Below are 26,952 nucleotides of genomic sequence, written 5' to 3'. Positions count from 1 at the left end.
CTTGGGGTCTCTTTCTATAACGTGTTCATTCCCTTCGCCCACTTATTTCTATTGGGGTTTTCTTTTTATTGTTGATTTGTAGGAGCTCCTTATATATTCTTGACAGTTAATCCTTTGTTGGTTTCAACCATTGCAAATATCTTCTCTCAGCTCCCACACCTACAGGTAGGCCTTTTGCCAAACATGAACACAAAATTAAACACACTAAGACATGAGAAGGGGAGCAGTGGAAGTAAAATGAAATGGGAGGTAAATGTTAAGATTAATTTAAAACTAATGTATTAAATAAGAAAATAAAAACAATGAAAGAATTTATTTACAGAACAACAAAACTAAATGAGGCATCATAAGTACAAAATAAAAGTTAAAAAAAAATAAGTAGTGCCAAACCAGTTTGGCTCAGTGGATAGAGCGTTGGCCTGCAGACTGAAAGGTCCCAGGTTCGATTCCGGTCAAGGGCATGTACCTTGGTTGCGGGCACATCCCCAATAGGAGGTGTGCAGGAGGCAGCTGGTCGATATTTCTCTCTCATCGATGTTTCTAACTCTCTATCCCTCTCCCTTCCTCTCTGTAAAAAATCAATAAAATATATTTAAAAAAACAAATAAGTAGAGTGTAAAAAAAAAAGGACTTATTAAGGTAAACATACTTTTTGTTGTTGTTAGTTCTCACCCGAGGATATATTTTGTCAGTTATTTTTAGGGAGAGTGGCTGAGAGAAAGACAGAAACATCAAGCTGGGGAGGAGCCTGCAACCAAGGTACGTGCCCTTGTCCGGAATCAAACCCGGGACCCTTTTGGTCCACAGGCTGATGCTCTATCCACTGAGCCAAATCAGCTAGGGCTAAAAATACTTTTTAAAAACAGTATAAAAAAGAAGCAACTTCATGATTTAAAAAAAAAAAAGAAAAGGGAAGTGTGGGGGGGGGCTGGTCTTTGTGGCCATTTTGGGGGCATCATCCTGTGCACCAAAAAGTTGCCAATTGGTTTGTTTGTCGATTCCCTGCCAGGGCACATGCCTGGGTTGTGGGCTCAATCCCCACAGGGGGCGTGCAGGAGGCAGCCCATTGATGTTATGCTCCCAGACTGATGTTTCTCTTTCTCCCTCTCCGTTCTTCTTTCACCAAAAATCAATAAAAATATTCTTTTAAAGGCGGGGAAAATAATGCAGAAGTCAAAGAGGTAAAAATAAGGGATGAAGGATACTCACAAGTGGAAACAACAAAACACAACAAAGAAGAGCTAAGAGTAAACACAGTAACTATGCTAAGTGAACCCAACTGTACTTCCAAACAGAAAACAAAGCAAGTGGGAATGGAGCGAGAATAACCGAGTGAAGGCGGACTGCAGCAGGGTCCAGACGCAGTAGTCCAGAGGCAGGAAGGGGCCTGTGCTACCTTTGAATCATGTCTGGTTTCGCCCATCAGTCTGGGGCCAGACAGGGCCTGGCCAGCGCCTCGGTATTCAGAGGCGCTGCCCAGGCCCTGGGGCAGCAGCTGTGCTGGACCCTCGCCTGGCTATGGAGACTCTGGGCATCACCACTGAGCCCTCCCCACCACACCCACTCCCTCCTGGGCCTCCCATCTCCTTTGCTTGCTCATTGCCTTCAGTAGAACCCGCAAGTGGGGGCCAAGGCCATAGGCCAGGGGAAATGCTGCATCAGGAATCTCTTTGGCAGGCAAGGAGGCAGCCGTTTGAACAAGTCCAATGCCACCCAACAGTGCACCAGGTACCAGCTCCGTGATGCGCCAGGGATGGCAGAATGTGGTCTTGTCAGAGGGAGCAGTGACTGAGGACCCAGGGACAAGCCCTCTCCAGGCCTACCATGCAGACTCCAGCTCCTCCCAGAGTGGCCAGCTGTGTCCCAAACGATGTAATCGGTTGTTACCAGTTTCAATGACAGAAAAAAATAGATTAAGCTGACAGGAAATCCAGAGTTCCCTCACCTCTTCAGCACAAGTTGGAAGGCCGAGGAAAAATCCAGATGAGTCATCGGAGAGTGGAAATCTTAGTCTTACCTAACGGGACAGTAAGGGATAAGGGGCCGAGTCCTGCTCATTTGAGTCCTTCCAATTATGCAAAGACGAGAGTCCCCCAGCTGCTCCCGCTCGCTGGAATTTCAGGTGCTTGGCAGGGCAGACCCACTTTCCCGGCCCTGACGCTTGGTGCTGGTGTTGCCAGCTGGCCCCCAGTCCGCTCGGCCCACCACCCCAGTGGTTCCCAGACTTGGGGATTTCATCAGCCAGGGTTTGTTTTTGTTTTGATTGGTTTTTAATTAGGAGACTGATGTAAGATTGTTAGTATTTTATTGTTCCAAGGAAAACATTTTTTTAACTACCATCATTTTCTAAAAGAAAGAACATTTTCAAACCAAAGAGACTAGATGGTCTTTTAGGTAGAATAACTTTGAGCCTCATGAAATGCTCATTATCCAAGTTCCTCATTTGGACAGGAAAGTTGAGAAAAAACGGTGCCCACCACCAGGACCTCCCTGGAGCCAAATTCCAACCACATTGCCATTCACACAGCTCCCTGGCAACCTGTCCTGTTCTCAGCTCCGCTTTCCAGCCATTTCACAGGGTTGATGGGGGAGGCACAGGGCTGAAGCCCCTAAGTCAGCATGACCCCAAGGCCGGTCCTGGAGCTACTGGACCAGGCCTCGGAGTGGGAGGGTCTGCCGCTTGCAAAGCTCCAGCCACTCGGTTCTAACATGGTGGCTCAGAAGCCACTGGTGAGGGGGACGGGACTTGAAGACGCGAGGACATCAAGACCAGGGAGGAAGGTGAGCCAGCCGCTGGGAGGGTAGGAGGAGCATCAGATTTGAGTGACAGTTGATACATCTGTTTTTGCACCCTACCTCGTGCCTAGATCTCATTCCAAACCACTGTTCCCCCAAGGGACTGTGATCAGTTCCCCCATCACCCGGGGCGGTGCTCTCAGAGGTGGATGCAGGCAGATGTGCTCAGGACCAGACACCCACAGGCAGAGGCGGCCAGTGCCGCCGGGCTCCCCCAGGCTGCGTCCCCCACCATGGCCTCTCGTTTTGGATCTCTGGTCTCACTCAGAAGGTGTGGCTCCTCCACACTTTCCTCCTTCCACCCCAACAGAAGCTTATGGGGACCAGCCCTGGCCCTAAATTAGACTTTCTCCAAGCAGGTACTTCAGACCTCTCTACAGGAAGACCCCAATCGAACACTGGCAAGAATTCTTGGGACTTCACTTAAACCGTGTTCCATGGTTTGCTGTAGTGAGGCCTTGAGGGCGTGTGGTCATGTGACTTGCTGGGTGGGCTTCTTTGTCTACCTGACCCCTAAAGCCGCCGAAAGCCACCGCATCAGGTGTCTTCGCTAATGTCAGGCCCTCACTCGGGAGAATGAAGTGGACCGTCTTAAAACACAGACCATGAGAACCGGGGTGGGAGGGAATACATTTACTTTAGGTATAAAGGTTTGCTATTATTAACAGGTTATCACTATTATTAACATGTTTACAAAATGGAAATAAAAATGGCATACACGTTTGGTGCCAAAGTGGCAGGTACATACTAAGATCAGTATAAAAATAAACTTTCAAACTACATGTTCTTAAAATAAACGTCATTGAAACAGGAAGGTGACCAAATCTGGACAGGTCACGTGTTGAAATGCCAACCTCTCAGCAAAGAAGCCTGGGCAGCAATGAGACCAGTGCCTGCTGGAAGAGCCGCCCGCGTTCTCGCAAGAACCCGGCAAACGAACAAAAACAAATGCATAAGTTCTGTTCCTGAGCTAGAGAAGCTGAGAGTCTACGCTGCTGGGAGCTCCTGCCGCAGAGGGTCCCCGGTGGGGCTGAGCTGATGGGTGTTCACGAGTGCTCTGCTGGTGGCAGGGGACGTGGTATCTTACTTCTGTAACAAAGAACGGTGCTTGAGTCCTCTCCGTCATCACCAATCCTTGTGAGTTTTCTGGCCGTAGATAAACAGGGACGTGCGCAAAAGGGGGAACCAGAAGCTGCTTGGTCCGAGAGCCCTCAGTGATTTTGGTGGAAATCACAGCGTTTCCAGGGTCTCTCCCTCCGGAGATACACAGATTCCCATCTGGCCCTCACTAGTCGACACAGCTGTGCCCCGCAGGAGAGAACAAAGCCAGCCCAGCAAACCCTCTGTGCACTCGACATGGTGCCTCAGCCGGCAGTGGCTCCCTTTCCTCCTCCGTCCCCATTAGGCTGGGCCAGGACGGCGTGCCTGTGGGAAGTGGCAGGCTGGGTCAGTGAGGGTGCTGAGTGACCAAAGAGCAAAGCCCTGCCAACCCCCGCTCTGCCTGGTTGCAGCACGGCAGGGTGCCTGCCCACGCACAACTCCTCCGGGATCCCAGCGAGGAATGCAATGCTGAGGAGAGCGGGAAGAATGGGCAACGGCCCCCATCAGAGCAGCTGAAGGTCCACATGAGCCAAGGACAGCTCACTGCGCCCCGAGCTGGGGGCAGCAGCATGGAGGAGCGGGCCCCAAGCAGCCCACCTCTGCTCACTGGTCTTGGACCTTGGCCCTTTTGGCTTTTAGGGACAGGTGCTGCAAGAGAAAAGAGAACCTCGTAAGTGGGGTTGGTTAGACAAAGAAACCAGACTCCAACAGCAGTCCCAGAGAAATAACCAATCAGAGCTTCCGTCCAGTTCACACCTTCTCGGTTAGTGCCGTGCCCCTCAGGCGTCTTCAGGAGAAAAGCACAAGCAAGCAAGAGGGAATGCCTGCAGCAAGCCGCACGGCCCGAGGCCCAGCCCGCCAGCACTCAACCTGGGCACACAGGCTGTGAGGATGCTGTCAGTGAGACGCGGTCTCCCTCTGCCCAGCCCTCAGGACAGCACTGCAGCCAAACACCTGTGCCCAGGGGACTAGCTCAGGCTGGACATCACCTCGTTTCCATGAAATCCTTAAGAATGGTCAGGGACAAGGTATCGTCTCCCAAGGAACAGGAACAAGGAGACACATTTTACCAAGTGGCTCCGATGCAGGCACCTGTGCTCCAGGCCCCGGGAAAAGGGTACCTCCCAGTGACAGGTTTTTCCTTCAGAAATGTTGCTCTCTACCAGCATAAATAACACAGAAAGCATAACATGATAACCATGGGCATCAGATAATAGGACTGACGGAGATAAACATTCTAAGGCAGCGATTTTCAACCTTCTGCATCTCCTGGTAACTTTGCATCTCTGAAATTCTGCAGCACATCAAAAAATATAATTTTTGCTGATCTAACAAAAAATAGGTATAATTTTGATTCATTAACACCAGACAGCTATTGTGTTGGCTGCTGTCATTTTTTTATTTGACATTCTAAGGGAAAAGAGGTCAGTGCACCTGACTAGTCAGGTATCGTGTGTTTTGGTTGTGTTTGTTTTTAAATATACTTTTATTGATTTCAGAGAGGAAGGAGAGGGAGATAGAAACATCAATGATGATAGAGAATCATTGACTGGCTGCCTCCTACATACCCCCCACTGGGGATAGAGCCCACAACCCAGGCATGTGCCCTTGATCAGAATCGAACCTGGGACCTTTCAGTCCACAGGCCGACGCTCTATCCACTGAGCCAAACCGGCTAGGGCAGGTATTATGTGTTATTAAAATTCTTGCAGCACACCAGTTAAAAACCGCTGTTCCAAGGTAAAGCCCAAAGTGCTAGAAATCCTAAAATATGCATTTACGACAAAGTGTATAAACAGAAGTTTTAAATAACTTCAGTTCACCAACTGAGGCATCTCTGATACCCCCTTAATAATCATAAACAACCAACCAAGAGATACCTAAGGCACGTCACCCTAACACGCGTGAGATCTTCACTGGAGGAGTTCTAGCCCTGACTGCCAACAGGGCCGGCCTGTCATCCCCCAAACCCCAGGTTCAGTGCCCGAACCCCATTTCCCAGCACACCCACTGACTCAAGACAGCGATCCCCATGGCCGACAGAGAACTAACTAACTGCGGCCCTGGAGAACGCAGGGTGCCAAAGAAGACACAGCACACCAGTGAGCACGACAGAGAGGACTGTGTGGATAGGACACCTGTGTGAATTTCTAACTGCTTATGCCCAAGAAAGGACCAGTGTAGGCTCTTGCAAAGGTGCTGGTTTAGAGGTTTTCCCGAGACTCCAAAGCTATTTCTAAGAATCAGGGGGAAAAAATTAAAAATTAAGGTCTGAAAGGCAAATCTCTGAACAGGTCACCCTGTTTTTCTCCCTGGCTGTGGGTCTTGTTGAATTTTTCTCAATTTTCTCACTTCACTTGATGTGACCCCTACCACTAACGTTAGACACTCCACAGCCTTAGCTTGGGAATGGGAGATGACATCACCGTGCCTGTGGACCATTTTTGGTGCTCATTTCTGGGAAGAATGTTGAGTCTAAACAAAGCCGACTCTGGACCATTTCAGGCCTCTTTACAAGGGGAGAGTGACACTGAAAATCAACGGTAATGGAAAGTCACCTACGGTGCCAGGAACAGAGCCGGCGGGCATGTGGGTGGGCCCTGGGCAGTCACGAGGTGCTGCGCTGTGTTCAACAGGCGCATCTACCATCCATGGGCACCACTGAGGTCTGCAGGGCTCTTGGAGAAAGCAATTCATTTTGGACTAAAAGTTAACAGCGGTACCTTTGGACTGTCTAGTCAGGAGGGGCTGCGGTTCTTGGGGAATTTCAGGGCCTCGCCTGTCCAGTAAGGTTGGTGAACCAGGCGATTTCTAAAGGTCCCGGCCTCTCTAAAAATAACTGATCACACAATGATCAGAGTAGAGCTGCTGAGCTGAAAAGCAGGCATCTGGAGAGAAGAGACAAGTGTGGAAATTCGTGTAGTCACTTTCTTTAAACTTCTGGGGCTATTTGCTCTTTAACTTTGTGTCTCTGAGCTGAGAAGGGAAAATGACTCAGCTTCTAGGTAATTCCGTTCAGCAGCAGCCTTGGGCTCTTTAGGGTTCCCCTCTAACTGCTTGCAGCTCGTCCCTTTAACAAGCATGTGTACAGCTGTCCATTCTTCCCAGCTTCTTTGCCTTTCTAATCACTTCTCTTGGACTTTCCATCGGAGAGGTTTTAAAGGAAAATACTTTCTTTCACTTTATTTTATCCTATTCTGTCAGCCCAACTACGGAGACAACACATTCTGTGCCGTTATCAGTCCCTGCAGCTGGTCTCATTTTGGACTGAAATATCTTTATGAGGAAATGCTTGAAATGTTTTCTTGTTTAATTGGATAAGATTTAAATATTGTAAGAAAATATTAAAAAGACAATTGCCCTTTATATTGCAAGAGAGATAGATGAGATTCTTCCATTTACAGCAGTGGTTCTCAACCTTCCTAATGTCACGACCCTTTAATTCAGTTCCTCATGTTGTGTTGACCCCCAACTGCCGGGGTCCAGCCCCAGCGGGTCCAGGGGTCCCCAAAGGTGTGGACGGAGTCGGCGAAGAAGGAATGACATGGAGACAGCGTTCAGTTGATCAGCAGCCTAGCCAGGATCTCTAGCCAGGATCTCCAGCCAAGTTCTGGTCTGGATCTCCAGCGAAGTTCTGCTTAGGATCTCCAGCCAGGTTCTGTAGCCATGTTCCCTCGCTAGGTTCTCCAGCCAGGTTCTGTCCAGGTTCTCCAGCCAGGTTCAGTCACCAGGTTCTAGTCAGGTTCTTTTGCCAATTTCTGTAGTCAGGTTCAGTCCAGGATCTTTTGCCATATTCTCTCCAGCGAAGTTCTTCTGTCTGTAGGTTCTATGTAGGTTCTGTCTCTCTTCGTTCTGTCTTCTTACATCTGTATTTATACCAGTTGATTCCAATCCTATCAATCTCTATTTCAAAGGTTAGGGCGTTTCTTATCTCCATTCCAGGGAGTAAAGATTATGTAGCTTAAGCATGATTATTCGTAATTAAAGTGATTAATTACCCACCTGGCACTTAGTTAAGAGGTTTTATTCCCTCCCTAACTTCAGGGGAAAATCCCTACCTGGGGAAACAACCTTTCTCAGAGACCTTGGTTAAAACACATAGTGCCAGAAGGTGAGCAAACATATTAAGAACAGTATGCCATATATGCCAGGTCCCTTGAAACAGCAAGTATGGACCGGCTCCCAGCACCCAACCATAAAATTATTTTCGTTGCTACTTCATAACTGTAATGTTGCTACTGTTATGAATCGTAATGTAAATATCTGATATGCAGGATGTATTTTCATTGTTACAAATTGAACATAATTAAAGCAGTGATTAATCACAGAAACAATATGTAATTATCTATGTGTTCTCCGGTGGTCTTAGGCGACCCCTGTGAAAGGGTCGTTCAACCCCCAAAGAGGTCGCGACCCACAGGTTGAGAACCACTGATTTACAGGGTCACATCTCAGATGTTCCCGGGAGCTGAACAAGGGAAGCCAGGGCTGCGCTGTGATGCCTGGAGGGTCCTTCCTGGCAGGCCGTCCTTCTTCAGGCCCTGTTGTTGCTGCCACGCAGACACCCAAGCTCCATGTAGGCAGATACTTCTGCTTTCAAGAGAAACCTGAGGTGGGACCTCATTTTGATTTGCATCTCTCCATGGACACAGGCAATAGGGGAGTGAAGGCCTGGGGTGAGGGGGCGGGGCAGGCTGGGAGAGGTCAATGAGGGAAAAAGGGGACATATGTAATACTTTCAACAATACAGATTAAAAAAAAAAAAAGGAACCTGTAATCTACATTTAATGTGAAATCTCCGAATTTTTAAATGTACCAATTTTGGGTTAAAAACACTGCAGTCTGGTATAACCCTGATGAAGTTACAGGTTTTGGACTTTCCGTCTGAGGTAAATGATGGTAAGAACCAGATAAAATATCCGATGCAAATGTTTTCAGGCGCTGGGCAACAGACCGCACAGGGCTATAATCCTGCAGAAGGAGGAACTCAAGGTGAGCTCCATGTTCACCCCAGGTCTCTGCCTGGCTCTGCAAACCCTGGCACACAGAAGTATGTACATCCTAAATAGAGGACAGTGTGCGGGAGGGACAGAGGAGACAGGTGAGAAGAGTCCAGGAAGCCTGAGACAGCTGGAATTCACGGACCAGGTCATAAGAAAGGGAACAGCTCCAGAAATCTCCATGGGGCCACCCTTGAGTCTTTGGCTAAGTACTAAGCTGCACATGTACAAGCCGAGATTCAATAAGGCTGGCCAACAAAAGTGGTTGGGAGTTGTGAGCTGACTGGGAGAGTCTGGAGGTCTGGACAGTGTGGAGACACTGGAGTTCTGACCACAGTGCAAAGACCTCATTAAATACCCTAGGCATTCAGTTGAGACATCAAAGAGTCATCATGTCATGGGAGTATGGCTACTTTAGACCAGTCCTACTAAAGACTAAAATCAAGCCTCACTGAAAGTAAACTATAACCAAGTACTTTACCCAGAATGGTCAGAGGATATGGTAATGGCCATTTCACCTTACATGCTATTAGGGGGATAATTTCAGGCAGTGAATTGGGGAATAAGTGTGTGTCTAAAAATATGAAGAGGCAGGTTAACAGGCAATTTTGGGGGACAGACTCTGTTCATTCCTACCGTTCCTTGTTGATAAAAGTGTGGAGCCAGCTCCAACAGCCAAGCAGATTCAATAGCAGTGACATCTCTCATATAATACTTGGAGGTTTGTATAACTTCATTGTAGATAACCCTGAAACAGGAAAGAAACATGAGCTAATTTCCTATATCTTCTGATGAGAGTCAGAAATCACCATTAGAACTGATCACCTTTACTAGGTGTGTATCCTATGTGCCAGGCACTACATTCACAAATGCACTGTGAGTAAGAATGTGTCCGTTTCACAGATGAGACTTAGGTCCTACATGATTTATGAAACATCTCAGCCATCCCTGACTCTCCTTGGTACAGGAGGTGCCAACCTCAACTCTTCATGCACCCCTCTATCAAAGTCCTTCTCCTAAGACACTGAAATCTGTGGTGTCTGTCTCTCCAAGATAACTAAATTCACCTGGACCTGAATTCATCTCCACACAGCTGTGCTCAGTGCAGGGTTTCATATGTTTGCTGAATGGATGAGTGAGTACAGGACCATCACCATTTGCTTAAGGGGCTCTCTGATAGAGCAGAAATTCCATAAACGACCCAGGATAACAAAGTCAATAGCAAAGTGTCCCGGGCGCCTGTCCCAGGTGCTGTGCCAGGCAATAGGGGCCCAGAGATGAACAGAACTGGGCCTCTCCTTCGACACATTAAAGGCTAAGAAGCAAGAGGGTGGCTTACCAGCGAGGGGGCTTCTCTGCATAGAGGACTGACGCAGGGTGGATGTGTAGTTCATGATCGTCACGGATGGTCCTTGTAAAACAGAAGAATTTTATCTGGAGCACATTATAAATACTTACAGCAAGACTCTCTGAGAGACGTGTTTAATATTATTAAAAATGCATGCAGATTGTACTTCACAGGAACACAACTATTCTTTCCATCTTCTCTTATGTCCATCAAAGGCACCTCCCCCACTGCCACCCCAGGAGTCAAGAATAAATCATGCAAACAAAAGAAGAAAAGAAAAGCAACACGTGGACATTCAGAAAAAAAGTTTAGAAATATATGGCTCTGCCAAAGCTTATGTTTGTCATTTGTAGGTTTTCTTTCAAAATAATTTCCTTGGAAACAAATAATATAAATTATTATTTCTATTAAACAAAGCTAAATACTAAAGACTATGGGGGAGATAATAAGGAAACAAGAAAGCTCAATATTGAAGTATCCATTTTGCTGAGAAAATATTTCAAATTCCAACTCAGATTTGACTCAATTTAATTAAAAAAAACTTACTGAGCACACAACTATCAATAAGATCCAATCACAAGGGAGCATTCACACATTCATAGATTAGGATGTCACTGCCTGAACCATAACCACAGTTTCTGTGGGTGCCAGGGATCTGTGTGTTAGGCAAGTGTTTCAAGCACCAGGACCGAGCTCCCCTCCAGCACCTGGGGTCCTAGCTGTCCTACCAGGTAGTCTGAGCTGACCGACACTGAACTTCGTCACAAAGGGACTCAGGACTGTGAAGCCTCCTCTATAACCCATATTTTTGTTGAGGACACTGGAGAATTTTTTTGAAATGCTACTAGAAATTGCTAATTAATACGGCTGAGGAGAACGGGGCAATCAAGGTGACAACAAAGTAATGGTGCTCACTGGAGAGGCTCATAGGCCTCTCAGCATTGCCTCCAACATGGACAGCTCAGCGTTGGGAGAGGAGCTCCTGTGATGGGCAAAGAATCATGATACTGACAAACTAGACTACTTGGCCTGGAGTGGCAAAAAGAACATAGCGGAGATAAATGTAAAGTGCTATACTTAGGTTCAAACTGATACTAGATGGAGACTTGGTTTCCAAAAATGAAAAAGGGGGGTCGGGCGGGGGGGGGGGGGTTCAATGCAACCCTGGACTTGTTAATAAAGCCCAGTATCCAGGGTATCACAGCTGACCTCAAGGTAACAGGACTGAAATGACAAACTAATATATGAAGGGAACCCAAAGAAGAGCTGGGGAGAAAGCCTTTTGACTGCTCCCTTATTAAGTAACAGATCGTTATGGTCGCCGCACTTTAAACGGGCTACAGAGAAGTTATGAGACCAAAATGAGCTGAGAGGAAAGACAGACTAAAAGGAACAATTCAAAGTGGAATGATTTAGTTTGGAGAAGAAAAGTTAAGCTATACATTAACTTTTACTATATTTTAATATACTAAAGGCTGTTAGGTGGGCATCAACCACCAGTGATATTCTTTGCCTCGAAGCACAGGCTGCAGTCTGTAGTGGGGGGGCAGGTCCAGCACGTGAAGAAACACTGGCCAACATCCAAAGACCCCAATGCGGCCACAATGCACCGGGGTAAGTGGTGGCTTCAATCCTGCAATTCTCTAAAATTATCTGAGCTACCCAGTGACAAAAGAAACTCCTCTAGCAGAGCATCTTCAATGGTTCTTTCTAGTCCTAGTATTCTGCTATTGGAATGGAAATGTGACAGCCTCCTGACTTGTAAATTATCATCCTTCTACAACATGTGGACTGAATATTTGAGAATCATTTCCATAAAGTTAAGAGACTTTGCTTAAAGCTATATAGCTAACAACTCACCTTTGGATAGAAGCACAATATAAATAAGAGAAAATCCTTTAGTTTCTCTCCTTTTTCTGTACATCAGCTTTCTATGTGGTTTGGACATTTTAAAGATTTCTCCTTTAATAAATGACTTCATAAAGTATCATGTTACCTATAAGCTCCAGTAGAATGAAATCTTGCGGCATTGGCAAAGAATCCCGAAACGATGCACCTCAGAACCGGATCTGGATCACCTACACAAAGCAGCCAACAGAATGATGGATAAGACCCTCGCCTCTGTATACTCTGTGTGCTCACACCTGTGCCGCAAGGCCCCACCCCAGGCTGCTTCGAACCACCTGGCAACCTGCAATGGCTGCTGAGGGAAACATGCTGAACTGTGCTGTGCCTTTAACCTGGGACCCAAACCCTCCTGGGCCACAGATGCCCAGACCAAGGCTGGGCACCAGAACTTCAGAGAGCACTCCGCTGGCTGGCCAGTGACCTCAGGAACTCCTTTCTAGGAGAGCAGCTTGTGGGAATGATGCTCTTCTCACAAGACACAAACTGGGATACACACACTACATTATTTCTGTGGTTATAAGCTACAGTGTGTAATTCTTCAATTTTCAAATTCCATTTTAATGGGTGTCTGTATTGCTACAGTAAACATCCTCCAAGGATAAAGACTTCCATTTATTAGATGATTCCCAAAGGATACATCCCAAGTTTTTGTGCAAACAGTGTCATTTATGTGTCTACTGACATACCATATTTCATCAATTCTAAGACTCACTCTTTTTTTATACTTTAACTCACTGAAATCAGGACAGCATTTTATAATTATAATTGGTAGCATCATTTTTCTTCCTTAGTGGCACATAAAATAATGGCATGCCTTATTCATAATGGCATTTAGATTCAATGAAATACAGTTTGTTGATAAATAAGTACACAAAAAGGTAGTATAATTTACAAAATCAACAGTGAATGAGAATATCAGTTTCACTGCATTTTTACCAGCAATGTTTTGACAAAAAAGTACCTCTTCTTTTTAGCACAGAATTGATGAATCTCAAATTTATACCTCTAACCACAATCTGATCCGAGAAGCAAGCCCTTGTTTCCAACTGGCCATGAGACATTTCCATGTAGAACAAAAGGGGTGAAAAAATGGTTCTTGGGGACCAAGTGGGAGGAAATCTTGGATAGTACAGTACTTAAGGCCCTCAAAGTTCAATTCTTCCCTACAAAATCTTATTCCTTAGTGTTTAATTTCTCTCATTAGGAAGAATGTAATGTAACTTTTCTCTCGGGAGAGGGGTTGATCACGAAAAATAGGTTAAGAAACACAGACGCAGAAGACTGCAACCTCTCTGCTAGGTGACAGGCACTCAATCCCCAAGACACTCGCTGCCTCCTGGCCTCATTTTTCTCATCCATAAAATGGAGGTAACAACTGGATTGTTGTGCACATTAAAGGAATTAATATATGAAAACACTCCGGACACTGCCTGGCCCATTACAGGGAAGTACTAAGGGTGCTGAGAGTAGACCCCCAGAGTGCCGGGCACACTGTAGGTATTCAAAAGACAACTGCTGAATGGAGGAGTGCACGCGTCACTTCCTCAGAAGTGTAGCTTCTGAGCCACACACAGACCTCCCCTGCTGTAACCAATTGTGTCATCCTGAACTTAACTTCTCCCCAGGACTTGACATCTCATCTGTAATATAAAGTTTGGGTAATAATTCCCACACCTCGCAGAGTGGGAGACTGAGAGAACTGTAGGACCTCTGTCACAGTGTAATGTAACCCAGTGTGTCCCCACTTCATGGTAGTCACTGCCACTCCAGAGGCCAGAGACTGTGCCTTACACAGCACTTCCGTCTCATCCTGGTGATGGCCCAGGTTAAACACACAGCACTTGCTTTAAAAATACTGTATTTGAAAGTAAAATGTAACTTATATGTCATAGCCATAAGTACTGTCCACTTAAAAGTAATTCTTCTTACAAAGCCTCCAGGGGAAAATTAACTATATAATGTGCAATGATCTAAAGGTTAATGATTCTTTTTTTTTTTTTAATAATACATTTGTGGTTTTTTTTTGTTGTTGTTGTTGTTTGTTTTTTAATATATTTTATTGATTTTTTACAGAGAGGAAGGGAGAGAGATAGAGAGTTAGAAACATCGATGAGAGAGAAACATCGATCAGCTGCCTCCTGCACATCTCCCACTGGGGATGTGCCCGCAACCCAGGTACATGCCCTTGACCAGAATCGAACCTGGGACCCTTCAGTCTGCAGGCCGACGCTCTATCCACTGAGCCAAACCGGCTTCGGCGGTTTGTTTGTTTTTTAAATATATTTTTATCAATTTCAGAGAGGAAGGAAGAGGGAGAGAAAGATGGAAACATCCATGATGAGAGAAGAATCATGGATCGGCTGCCTCCTGCACATCCTCTACTGGGGATCGAGCCCACAACCTGGGCATGTGCCCTTGACCGGAATCGAACCTGGGACCTTTCAGTTCACAGGCCATGCTCTATCCACTGAGCCAAACCGGCTAGGCAGGTTAATGATTCTTAAGTGTTCTCAAGGCTTATGAAAATTTTTTAGCAATAACCCTCGGACATAAAAATGAACCTCCTTAGAAAAAATATGCTACTTTTACACACAGCTTTTCATCGACACAGGTCCAGAACACACTGCACAGCCTCAAACTACACCCAGCATGAGAACCCTAACAGTGCAGCTACACCGAGCAAAGAAAGGAACATCACCAGCAGTAGCAGCTTATTCTTACCTTCACTCGATTTCTTGGGCACTTGAAACTTGACAAGAAGCTTTTTCAACTGTTCTCTTACTGTCGCAGCTCTGACAAGACCCTTGTAATTCAGGAAATGTTCCTGACACCACTGAGAGTTCTTGTTGTGCTACAGAATAATCCAGAAGGGGGGAGAGTGAGGAAACCATAGACAGGTTCTTGACCACAGCTAGACTGTGAAGATCCTCATTTTCTCTTCCTGCACTTGCTCACTCAGTGGGACAAGATCTTCAGACCGCAACTGGCCCTTTTTTGGGCCAGATGTTGAGAGGCTGGCAAGCTCACCATCTGACTGCTCTTTAATCTCACTCTCTGCTTAAAGGGCAAATGAGAACTTAATGACAAGCAGAGTTGTCAATCTTAATGACAATCTTAAATACCTTCCTACGTGAGTGGCAAACTACCAAACAGAATCACTTCCCTACAGTTCTTTGTAAATCAACGTTCCTTCCTTTGTTGGCAGTGCTTGAACTTATCATTTTATGGGACTGCAGGCAAGCAATGACACTTGCCAATTCAGAAATAATTTCCAAATTCCTATTTGTCCTGAAAGTACAATTTTTCTATCAACAGAACTTAATTCTTAATTCTAAAGAATGATCATTATATCTTAGATCAATTATTGCCATGGGAATGTACCTTGGAAATTATAGTATAAGCCAGGGAGGAAAGCGTTTTAAATAAGAAAATGAAAACACAGAAGATTTCCCAGAAAGCGACCACAGAATAACACAATGAAGACCTGTTACTGCATTCCACTGGCAGGGGGAGCTTTAGGTTGGGGATGATATACTGCACATATACAAACAAATCTGAACTGATTTAATCCATGATTAACAATCTCAGTAAGAGATCAGTTTTTTTCTGAAAACTGAATAATCTCCCTTCAGATCGCTAACATAAAAAGTTAGTGTTTCTCTTCTGCTAAAAAAGTATTTAAAAAACGAATGAAAGATATTGAAAATCTGAAATATCTCATCCCCCCTTATATCCATCCTTTCCTTTATATGAGAGGTTTCTATTTTCATTGCCTTCATCATCTTTAGATCTCTCTTTTTAGAAATTTTTAGTGATAACTTTAAGCTATATTATTTGCTTACTTAAATATTCTTACTTCTACAGAATATTAAGAATAATAAAAATGAACATCACCTAAGGCTAAATACAGGTCGGGTACGTGAATGTACATGGATCCTCACATAAATGTCTTCCCATAAGCTTGTCTGCTGCTGAGAAGAGGTGGCTGTGTGCAGTCTCAAACTCACATAAACAGCTCTGAAGAGTCAACTAAACCTACAGGGACACCTCGCCTCACTAATTATTTCCAGGAAATGCCACAGAAGTTCCTATTCAAATGCTGGCAGTGTTGTGCAGCAACACTGGGTGGTGAGAGACAGAGTGAGGGGAGAGGGGCGAGGAGGGCCTAGCGGGCAGCTTGCTGCTACAGGCCTCGACTCTAGGCAGAAAGGAGCAAGATTCCTGTGTTCTTTCAGCAAAACTGCATCACAGTCTCAGGCAGGGGCCAACCCATAGATTAGAAGTACTGGCCATATCTAACAGGAAAGTGAAGAGGTCTCCTGGCCATTCCTTTATGAATGGAACTTCTGGACTCCTGGCTCCAGAGTGAACAGGTGTGTGGAGGGGGCCTTTCAAGCAGTGGCCGTGCTTACTTTGATAAATGCCTCGTACACGTTGAGCATAGTGAGATGATCACCTTCCTCCACAGCAAATTTTCGGTGCGCTCGAATCTGGAAAGAAAAAAGAAACACTTAGAGGTTGGCTCCTGTGAGCTTCTCGTACTGGGAGGTAACATACAATGAATGGCTCATGGCTTGTAGATCCAGAAAGACCTGGTTTGCACCATTCTAGCCCCGCCATTTCCCGAAAGACCTCAGATTGGTGACTTAACCTTTCTCGGCCTTAATTTCCTTATCTATAACATCAGGATATGAAGCCTATCTACCAAGCTTGCTGAGTAACTGAGATAATTCACTATGAAGTTCCCAGTACAGTTATTAGATAAATACTAGTGCTCCTGTCTCTCTCCTCCTCTGTGCAGGCAATATCATCTCTTTCAGAACTCTTCCCAGCAACTAATGGAATGTAAGCTCCAGGCAGGGGCCAACTGTCTGGCACATGGTAGACACTCATGTGTCTAGGCTACCACTCAGAACCCATCCCTAAATTTTTCCTTCTGTAACATCCTGGGCAATGCCATCTGCTCCCATGGGTTCAAGGAGCAGCATATACAATATAAGTACAAGTACACTCATACTTATTCACTTCAGAATTTTCTCCTTGTATCAAATACCACATAATTAATCTTCCTTCTTCCTTCCATTCATTCAATAACATATATTTACTAAGCACCTACTATAGGCTAGGCACCGTTTTATGAATTTGGGATATAACAGCAAATAATATGGTGGTGAGAAAAATATAATAAACAAGCAAAATATTTTGTATACTAGGTGGTAAGAAGTATTAGAGGGAAAAAATAAAGCAGGGGATGGTATATAAAGGGGGAGGAGGAATATGTTGTAATTTTAGACAGAATGATCAGAACTTCTGTTTCTTCATCCTGAAAATGAGTTTGCCTATCCTGAGGTAGGATTGTTAAAAAGGCTAATAGAGAAGCAAATAAACAGAAAATGGAGAAAACAGACAAAACCACCTGGGCATGGAGGCAGGAAAACTTCGTAATCTGTGGTTATATGACTGTCAGGGAAGATGACAAGAATCCACAAGGAAGGTCTCTCCTCCCAACTACACATCCAAAGGCAGCCTCTCCGTGCAGAAGGCTGCCGCTTCTCTGGCTCTTCCAACAGCAGCCAACTTTGAACGCATCACTGACCTGCCTTCATCGTATGCCTCACCTGCATGGTGCTCTCAGTATCACAACTTTCCTTCACAGTCTTTCCAACATTCATGCTTTCAGTCAATGGTGCCTGGGCCTCAGGCAGGGCCTTGTCATTTCCGTGGCTTGTTTCCAACATGATCAGAATCACCCTGCTGTGCCTTTCGTCACTAATGTGCCCACTCATTTGCTCCCAGAACAGCCTAAAGGACAAATTTCCTTACGGGAAAGTCAGTAGGACAATGGTTAAGACTTGCGGCTCTGGACTGTGCAAGGCAACTCCACCCTGGCTGTGCAACCATGAGTGAGTCACCTAACTTTCCTGTGGCTCCATCTCTAAAAATGATTATAACAGCATCTACCTCGTGGTTTACGGTGAAGATAAAATGAAATAATGCACATGTCAGGCACACAGCAAACACTCAAATGCAAACTGGGATTTGCACAGCTCGACTGTCAGCAGTTCTTAGTCGTTTTAATAAGGAAAGCCCAAAGTAAAAAAGACTGGTATGAACAGCTTAGAAAGAACACTGGACTTACTGCCTGAGACTTCTGGTTAGGGGGGACCACAAAGATATTCTGGATCTGCATCATGGCTGCAATGCTGAGAATTTCCTGAGAACAGCCGAAATTTCCTATAAAACACAAAGCACCTTTGATTTCAAACATGCAATGTGTCAACAAGAAGTGAAAGACATTTTCTGATGTTTTCCTTGTACCACACTGCAAACTAAGATATATCCATATATAGCTTGATTTTTAAAGTTTATAATTCATAAACGCTTCGCCCTGCCAAATGGAATGTCCTACACCTGGCCTGATGCCTGGAGGTGCTCATTAACTCTGCAGCTGTAACACGGAGAGTGTTACACTCCCTGTGAGCCATGGGGAGCGGGACTGGCCCCACCACTGAGGACAGGTTGGCTCTACATCTGCTCCCAGCTCTCTTATGTGGACGCCTAGAATTCTGGCAGAAAGCCGGAGAGAGGAAGGGGTCAGGGAATACATGGTTGTGTCCCTTCTGCTGTTTCTCTGCTCCTGGACCCTTCTCTGAGGTGGCCTGTCTGTCAGTAAGGCTCTGGCACCTGGAAAACTGGACCAGGGAAGCACTCTGTGGGCTGCAGCTACTGCTGCTCTGCTGGCACCTGGGACCAGAGTCTGCAGCAATCAGCCCTCCAAGACATAGACAGTGAGGGCGAACTGCACTGCCTGTCCCACTGCCCCCCAGCTCCCGGCCTCATGAGTGGCACACTCCCCAACTCCAAACTTAGAAACCTGCTGCTAAATGTAAGGCTAAGGTCACGTGGTTTTCCAAAACACAATTATAGTTAACTTTCACCATGCTTAGTTTGACATACAACTTTGTAGATTGCCAATTAATGTAAAAGTTAGATAAAATTAAGAAAACATTTATTTACTTTCCCAGGCCGAGAAAACTATGCTCTCTAGATGATTTTGGTTTCTAAGTATGAGAAGATCTTTAGATGATACACTTTTATCCCTTAATTCATATCCTCACAGAAGTCTGAAGATGTCAGAGAAGTTGGAACCCTTGTGCGTTAGTGAGGGAAATATGAAATGGTGTAGCCGCTGTGGAAAATGGTATGGTAATTCCTCAAAAACTTAAACATAGAATTATTAGATATTCCAGCAATTCCACTCTAAATATATACCCAAAATAAGTGAAAGCAGGGACTTGAGCAGATATCTGTACACCCATGTTCCTAGCATTCTTCACAATAGCAAAGGTGGAAGCTCCCTAAGTGTCCATCAACAGATAAATGGGCAAACGAAATGTGATCAATACATACAATGGAATATTATTCAGCCTTAAAAAGGAGGGGACATATTGACATGTGCTACAATATGGATGAACCTTGAAGACATACCAAGTGAAAAAGGCCAGCCACAAAAGAACAAATATTGTATGATTCTACTTATATGAGGTTTCTAAAATCAGAAACAAGAAGTAGAATGGTATTTGCAAGGTCTGGGGAGGAGGAGAGAATGGGGAGTTAGTGTCTAGTAGGTACAGGGTTTCATTTTAAAAAGATTAAAAAGTTCTGGAAATTAATAGTGGTGATGGTTCAACAACAATGTGAATGTACTTAATGCCCCACAGAACTGTACACTTAAAAAATGGTTGAAATGGTAAATTTTGTTATGTATTTTTTTACCACAGTAACATCCCTGTTTAAAAAAAAATTCTAAAGGTATTCGTGCTAGGCTCATGAGAAACAAACAGAAGTGCTTACTGAATTAATAAAGACTGACACTGAATCACAAGTTAGCAACATACCCCAAACCCAACAGCGTTAATCAATAGCTCCTTCACTCCCCTAAGTATATTGTACCCTCTTCCCCAGGGTACACAGAATCCAGGGAAATAACTCCTCTGACAGACAAAATAAAATCAATGAGAACCGTTGGTCTCCACCCACCTGATTCAAGCAGCATTTTTGCAAACATGGGATTCAAAGGAAACTCTGCTATTCTCATGCCAAGTGGTTCAGTTAGTCGACAGTCTTTGTCCAGACCTGCCATGAGAACAGCCATCAGAAGGCATGTACCACTGTGTTGAAAGACATACAGTTGTTAAAGATGATGTATGCTGAAAAAAGGTATCCAAAGGATGAATCATGCACTACCACACTCAATCTGACACCTGAGCACCATTACATTACAAGAAAAGATCTGCTTTCAGTTCCTGAATATTTAATTTAAAAAACTGATACTTCCCATGACTTCTATTCAAGGACTTCATTATAAGGAAATGGCCCTGCAGCCTCCTCTTGCTCCCTCTCGCTCCTTGCCCACAGCAGGCTCATTCTGGTCCCATATTCTCCACAGACTGCTCTTTCCAAGGGCCCAACAACCACATAGTGCGAAATACAAAGGGCGCTTCCGGAGGGTCTGCAGCAGCCTTTGACTCTGTAGACAGCTCCTTGGAAGCACTCTTCCCCGGCTCCCAGTACCCCCTCCCCCCTCCTGCTGCTCTGCCACCGCTCCTGCTACTCCCTGTCACCTCTGGATCTTCTTCCATGTCCCATGGTAGATGTCCCAGGATGACATTCCATGCCCTCCGTTCTTCCCTTACTATGTGAGCAATTACAGGCCATGATTATGAATCTAAACACCTGCCCAGGTCTCTCTCTGGTGCCAACACCAGAGCTGTCTGTCCAGCTGCTTCCTGGGCAGTCTACTGAGCCAGGCAGGCAGACTCCTTCAATTCCCCACATCCCTCTTTGCCTCTTTGCCACTGGCCAATATCCAGAAACTGAATGCCCACAATGTAGACTATTGTTTAGACTAGTCCCAAGATGTAGCATTAAAACAAATGATTCTTTAAAGGTGATAATTCCGCTTGAAACTAAATTAAGTTGGGTGTTTCCCTCTATCTTTTCCAGTTAATTTAGGGCCATGAAGAAATAGAAAATATTTTAAATGTCATGCTGATTGAAGGAAAATTAGTCCAAATGAAAAACTTCTATGCATTCAACGTTCTCCCATCCCCATTACAGATAATCCAGGAAACCTTGCTTTCAAGTTCCTATTACACCACCCACCCCCCTCCTTCCCTCCATGCCATTCTCTCTAAAAATCAATGGAAAAAAATATTCTCCAGTGAGGATTAACAAACAAACAAAACGTAAAACTTTTGTACTGCAAAAAAGTGAAAAGCCAGCCCTGGCTGGTTTGGCTCAGTGGATGGAGCGTCGATCTTTGGACTGAAGGGTCCCAGGTTCGATTCCAGTCGGGGACACATGCCCGGGTTGTGGGCTCGATCCCCAGTGGGGGATGTGAAGGAGGCAGCCAATCAATGATTCTCTCTCATCATTGATGTTTCTATCTCTTCCTTTCCCTTGCTCTCTGAAATCAATGGAAATATACTTAAGAAGGAAGGAAGAAAAAAATAAAGTGAAAAGCCAACCCACAGAATGGGAGAAATATTTATAAATCACAGGCCTGAGAAGAAACGTGTACCCACACTATATAAAGAACTCCTCCAACTCAATAATAAAATGACAATTCCCCAAAATTAAACATGGGCAAACATTTCTCCAAAGAAGATATACAAGTAGCCAATAAAGGTGCCCAACACCACTAGTCATTAGGGAAATGCAAACCAAAACCCAAGATACCACTTCCTATCCATTAGGATGGCTATAATACGAAAGATAATAACAAGTATTAGCAACTTTTTATTATGTGAAGAAATTGGAAACCACCATACATTGTTGGTGAGATGTCCATCAAAAACTTGTATACGAATGTTTATAGCAGCATTATGTATATTAGCCAAAATGAGGAAACCAACCCAAATGTCCATCAACTGATGAGTAAATAAGAAAAATGTGTGGTATATCCATACAATGGAATATTATTTAGCAATAAAAAGAAATAAAGTATTAATATGTGCTCCAAAACAGACGAATCCTGAAAACATGCTGAATGAAAGAAGCCAATCACAAAAGACCACATATTATATGATTCCATTCATATGAAATGTCCAGAATAGGCAAATCTATAGACAAAGAAAGTAGATTAGCAGGACCCACCCTGGGAGGAGGAGCGGAGAGGGAATGAGGAGTGAGTGCTGATGGGTACAGATTTCTTTCTGGAGTGATAAAAATTTTCTAAATATTCTAAACTTGTGGCAATGGTTGCACAACATTGTGAATATACTGAAAACCATTGAATTGTACATTTTAAATGGGTAACTTACACCTCAATAAAGATGTTAAAAGCAAAAAAAATAAGCTAAAACCTCCACTGAAACATACTACCAAAATGGATATTATATTAACTTGGGGCAATATTCACAGGAAAAAATACGTATTTCCTGAGGTGGTGAATTTAGGTGACAATTTTCTCTCTCGAGGGAAATACTACATTTTCAAACAATGAGAGAATACAGATTCCCCCATAACATAGTGTTTCCTTACCCAGGCTGGATGCTACCCAAATCTCCACAGGGAACGAAGGCTGAGCCACAGACTTCAGGATGGGGGGAGGGACAGAGAAAAAGGTTTGGAGAGGTGACACCTGAAATACTGGTATAAAATCTCCTGGATGTCTTTAGGAGGGGGCTTGGCACTGCTGATGGTTATGAGTAGCTTTTAATGTACTGATATGCTTTATTAATTCATTGTCAGGAGTAGACGTCATGTACTATTAATCACACCTTCCTATTTCTATAAAGCTTAAGAATCCTTAAGAGGATTATTTATGTGTGGAGAATCAATGCCATTCCTGAAAATACTAAGAGCCCTAAAGTGAATACAACCTAACATCACATATTAGTGAACAGCTCAGAGAACATATACTAGTAATAATAGATAGGCATACCTCCCAGGGCATAGAGTAACTCCAATGCTTGAACCATCGACTGTGCTGGAGGGGGCTGTAAAAAATATAAAAATTAATTAATTTCTTCAGGTGACAGACATAAAAATGTGACTATTTCCAGATCGAATCCACTCTCCCCTCCACGTGGCCCATACTTCACCTCCATGCTCCTATACATAATGCTGGTGCCCCTTAACATATCCTTTGTATACCTCTCAGCATCCTTAACACTGCTTAGCCTTTAATCTCAGCTTAATTAAACCTTTCCCATGGAGGCCCTTCCTCATGCTTCCATCAGAAGTGGACTACCTTGAACTACTTCCTTGTTTTTCCTAAACTCACATCAGACAGTTCTAATTTTCACTGCCTAGTCTCAATCTTCTACTACCCAAAATACCTCACTACTGGTTAGCAACTGATCTTTGCATCACCCAGAGCCCACTCCAATCCTTGCCTATAAGTGGTAACTGACATGCAATTGAATTTGAAGTCCTGAAAATAATACAGAATGCCAGATAACCTAAAGTTAAACAAAGCTACTAGTAATATTGTGACCTTCAGTCTGATCTAGATCCTCACCTCCTTCTTTCCTTCCACAAATCTTTTTTTTGTTTTTTAATATATATTTTATTGATTTTTTACAGAGAGGAAGGGAGAGAGATAGAGAGCTAGAAACATCTATGAGAGAGGAACATCGATTAGCTGCCCCCTGCACATCTCCCACTGGGGATGTGCCCGCAACCCAGGTACATGCCCTTGACCGGAATCGAACCTGGGACCCTTCAGTCCGCAGGCCGACGCTCTATCCACTGAGCCAAACCGGTTTTGGCCCTTCCACAAATCTTTACTGAGCATCTACTAACTGCCAAGCACCATTACTACTTACTGCTAAATGACTTCATTTATAATAAGCCAGGTAATAAAATTATAATAGTTTTCAAACTGTGTGGTTTCTTTTTTAAAAAAATGTTTTTATTGATTTCAGAGAGACAAAGGGGAAGGGAGAAAGAAACATTGATGAATGATCGATCGGATGCCTTCTGCACACCCCCTGAGATCAAGCCCTGATTGGAACGGAACCATGACCTCCTGGTTCATAGATTGAAATTCACTACTGAGCAACACTGGCTGGGCTGGTCTAAATGCATTCACATAACAAACATATGTATCTCACTGTTTTAGTTCAATTTTACAGGTGAAGAAATTAAAATCAGTAAAAGACATTTCAACAGGGTCAAGTAGGCAGCTGATGGATGGCAAAGCCAGAAACTGAACCCAGGTCTCACTTTTTTCACTCTACCCCACCCACTGACAGCCAAGGAACAACGTTGTACTTTTAAAAGTTGTGATGACTATACACACACACTTATGACGGTAAGAACTAGACCTAATTCACTACACAGAGGACATTCCACACATCATGGTTGACTAAGTCATGGAATTGACTCACTAGCCTTTCCTCAGTGCCTCTGACATCCGACGTTACAACAGAGGCAAATACACAGCATCTGAGTGGAGGAGCCTAATCTCTCTGGGATCTTTACCCTGAGATTACTGAGAGCTGACAACAGGAACGGCAAAGCACTGAACTAGGTTTTGAATACGTACAGAACAAAACTAACGAGGTCCTTTATGAGTCCTTCTGATCTTTGATCCTACTTCTAGTCAATCACCAAGTCACCTTTTAATTCCGCTCTTTGAATTTATTATCAATCAACAAAAAAGAACAAAACCTCTCTCCTCACAGCCCTAATATTTTCACCTAAATACACATCTACTACATTTACCAGCATTTCTCTATGGCCTCATCTGGTTTGGGATCATATGCAAACAGTTTTAACATAGTTGGAAGGACTGGGTATGTATAATTTTAGCTGTTTTTCCTCACTGTTAGATTTTCTGTTTTCATTGTTTCTTGTACCCATAGGAATTTCAGTGATTACTTGGGAGAGCTGAGTAACATTCCATCAAGGCCATACATACTCTGTAAAATATGCAATTTTCTTATTAGTGGGCAACTAAGTTGTTTTCAGTTCTTTACTACTGTAATTAGCACTGCAAAATATACAAAATTATATGAACCCCGTGATTTCAATAGTGAAATCCAATGGTGAAAAACACCATTTCAGGGGTAAATAACTGGAAGAGACTACATGAAGATGAATTTGTATGTATTTTCTTCATTTCTCAGTTGTCCAGAGTTTATGGTTTTCATCACTTATATTTTTTAATCTAAAACAAAGTGATGCTATAAATATTATAATACATGGACTTTTTTGTCTTTTTTTGAAACTTTTTTCCAGGAAAAATTTCCCTGAGAAAATATCAGGCCTTGCTCTGGCTCATAAAATAGTATCAGGAATGCCTCCATGAGGACTGAAACACAGGATGACACCACTTTCCCAAACTGGGTCAGCTCTGGCTCTTACCATCTCTCCTTGTGTTTGATCATTTGATTAACTTGAAGTGGACTTTACAATTATTTCAATTTGCACTTCTCTCTCTTCTAGAAAAGCCGAGCATGTTCTGACATTAGTTTACTGTTTGTGCTATTTCCTTTCCTTTAGCTTTTTTCTTCAGTGGACATTAGATTTATTCTACATGATGTAGTTACTGAGATGTTGATCTAACACTTTTGCCATTATGTTTTCCTTTAATCTTAGATGTGAGTTTTTAATAGCTTTTAATTTGCATTTACTTTTCATCTTTTCTTTATAATTTCTTGTACTATACACCAATAAACAAAGGGTTCGTTTTCTCCACACTTACGATAAACCATAATTAATTCCTTTGGGAGGAAGAGTGCTATTTTTCTATTCCTTCATTTGCCTAGTTTATGTGACAGGTGTGACATTAGGGATTTTATTATCCAAGAATCCAGACCTGCCATACCACATAACAACACAGGTAGGACAGAACAAAGAGTTAAAATGCAAGTCTTCAAATCATAAAAATTCAACAAGAAAATATGAGTAAATATTTATTAACTAACTGAACTAGATATGAGAGTTTCATAAGCACAGTAACAGAAGCCATAGAGGCAAAGGCAGAAAGACTTTACTGTGGAAATGTTTAGAATGTCTGCACATTAAAAAATAATAATAAACTTAAAAACAGTAAAATACAAGTAAATAGAAAAACTGTTTGCAAGTAATATTGTGGACAAAGGTTAATTTTTTTAATAGTTAAAGGACTCCTGAAAAACACTAATAAACGCTAATTCTAAGAGATAAATGGCTTAACAACATAAAAGTATAAAGTGCACAATAAGCTTATTTTAAAAACTATCTTCCGAAAATCAAAATAATAAGGTACAGATGGTATTTTTTCTACCTTCTTTCTCCTTCTCCACCATCAATCAAATTAGCAAAACTCTAAAAGAAAGTCATATAGTATGATAGGAGCACTATGAGTAGGGCATTCCTGTGCTGCTGGAGTTTATACCTATAAAGCAACTCGGCCACATGTCAAGGACCTACAAAAGGACTATGGCCCTCTGACCCAATAATTTCACACCTGGAAACCTGCCTTGGGGAATAAGGTGAGACCAATCATCCACAAGACCCTTCCCTGCAGCTCTACCAAAGCCCTCTTGGCTCCCCCAATCATAATATTCTCACATGCAGGCCAAACATGCTCACTGTCCTGCATCTCGCTCCCCCTCCCGAGCTGGTGAAATCCCATGAGTTGCACATTTCACCACAGGCGTGACTAACTGGGCTGGGGGCCCTGCCTTTGTCTCTCCCAGCACTGGGCACATGCACTGTGATAACTCATTACTTGTCTCTGTTCCCCAGTGGACAAGGACAGGAACTGGTCTGGCTGTATTCCCCCTGTAGCCTACACAAGGC

General features: G+C 43.7%; 1 protein-coding gene across 5 annotated transcripts in view; it reads right to left on the bottom strand.

Moving 5' to 3' along the window:
* Nucleotides 1–3,692: 3,692 nt before the first annotated feature.
* Nucleotides 3,693–26,952, bottom strand: part of DHX35 (DEAH-box helicase 35) — a 63,279-nt gene continuing 40,019 nt past the window's right edge. For 2 of the 5 annotated variants that reach the window (XM_036322760.1, XM_036322763.1), the window contains 9 exons: nucleotides 23,102–23,156; nucleotides 20,194–20,289; nucleotides 18,293–18,387; nucleotides 16,566–16,643; nucleotides 14,875–15,004; nucleotides 12,242–12,323; nucleotides 10,237–10,308; nucleotides 9,534–9,645; nucleotides 8,244–8,591 (listed from right to left, as the gene is read on the bottom strand). In XM_036322760.1, the coding sequence (XP_036178653.1) occupies nucleotides 8,349–8,591; nucleotides 9,534–9,645; nucleotides 10,237–10,308; nucleotides 12,242–12,323; nucleotides 14,875–15,004; nucleotides 16,566–16,643; nucleotides 18,293–18,387; nucleotides 20,194–20,289; nucleotides 23,102–23,156 (963 nt within the window). In that variant the 3' untranslated portion in view covers nucleotides 8,244–8,348. Of the gene's footprint in view, nucleotides 4,546–6,620; nucleotides 6,786–8,242; nucleotides 8,592–9,533; nucleotides 9,646–10,236; nucleotides 10,309–12,241; nucleotides 12,324–14,874; nucleotides 15,005–16,565; nucleotides 16,644–18,292; nucleotides 18,388–20,193; nucleotides 20,290–23,101; nucleotides 23,157–26,952 lie in introns of those variants that run through there. The other 3 variants (XR_004970013.1, XM_036322762.1, XM_036322761.1) reach the window with 3 other exon arrangements.

This window comes from Myotis myotis, unplaced genomic scaffold (genome assembly GCF_014108235.1).
Source record: "Myotis myotis isolate mMyoMyo1 unplaced genomic scaffold, mMyoMyo1.p scaffold_m19_p_9, whole genome shotgun sequence".
NCBI classification, from domain to species: Eukaryota; Metazoa; Chordata; class Mammalia; order Chiroptera; family Vespertilionidae; genus Myotis; species Myotis myotis.
This window is presented reverse-complemented; position numbering and strand designations above follow the sequence as displayed.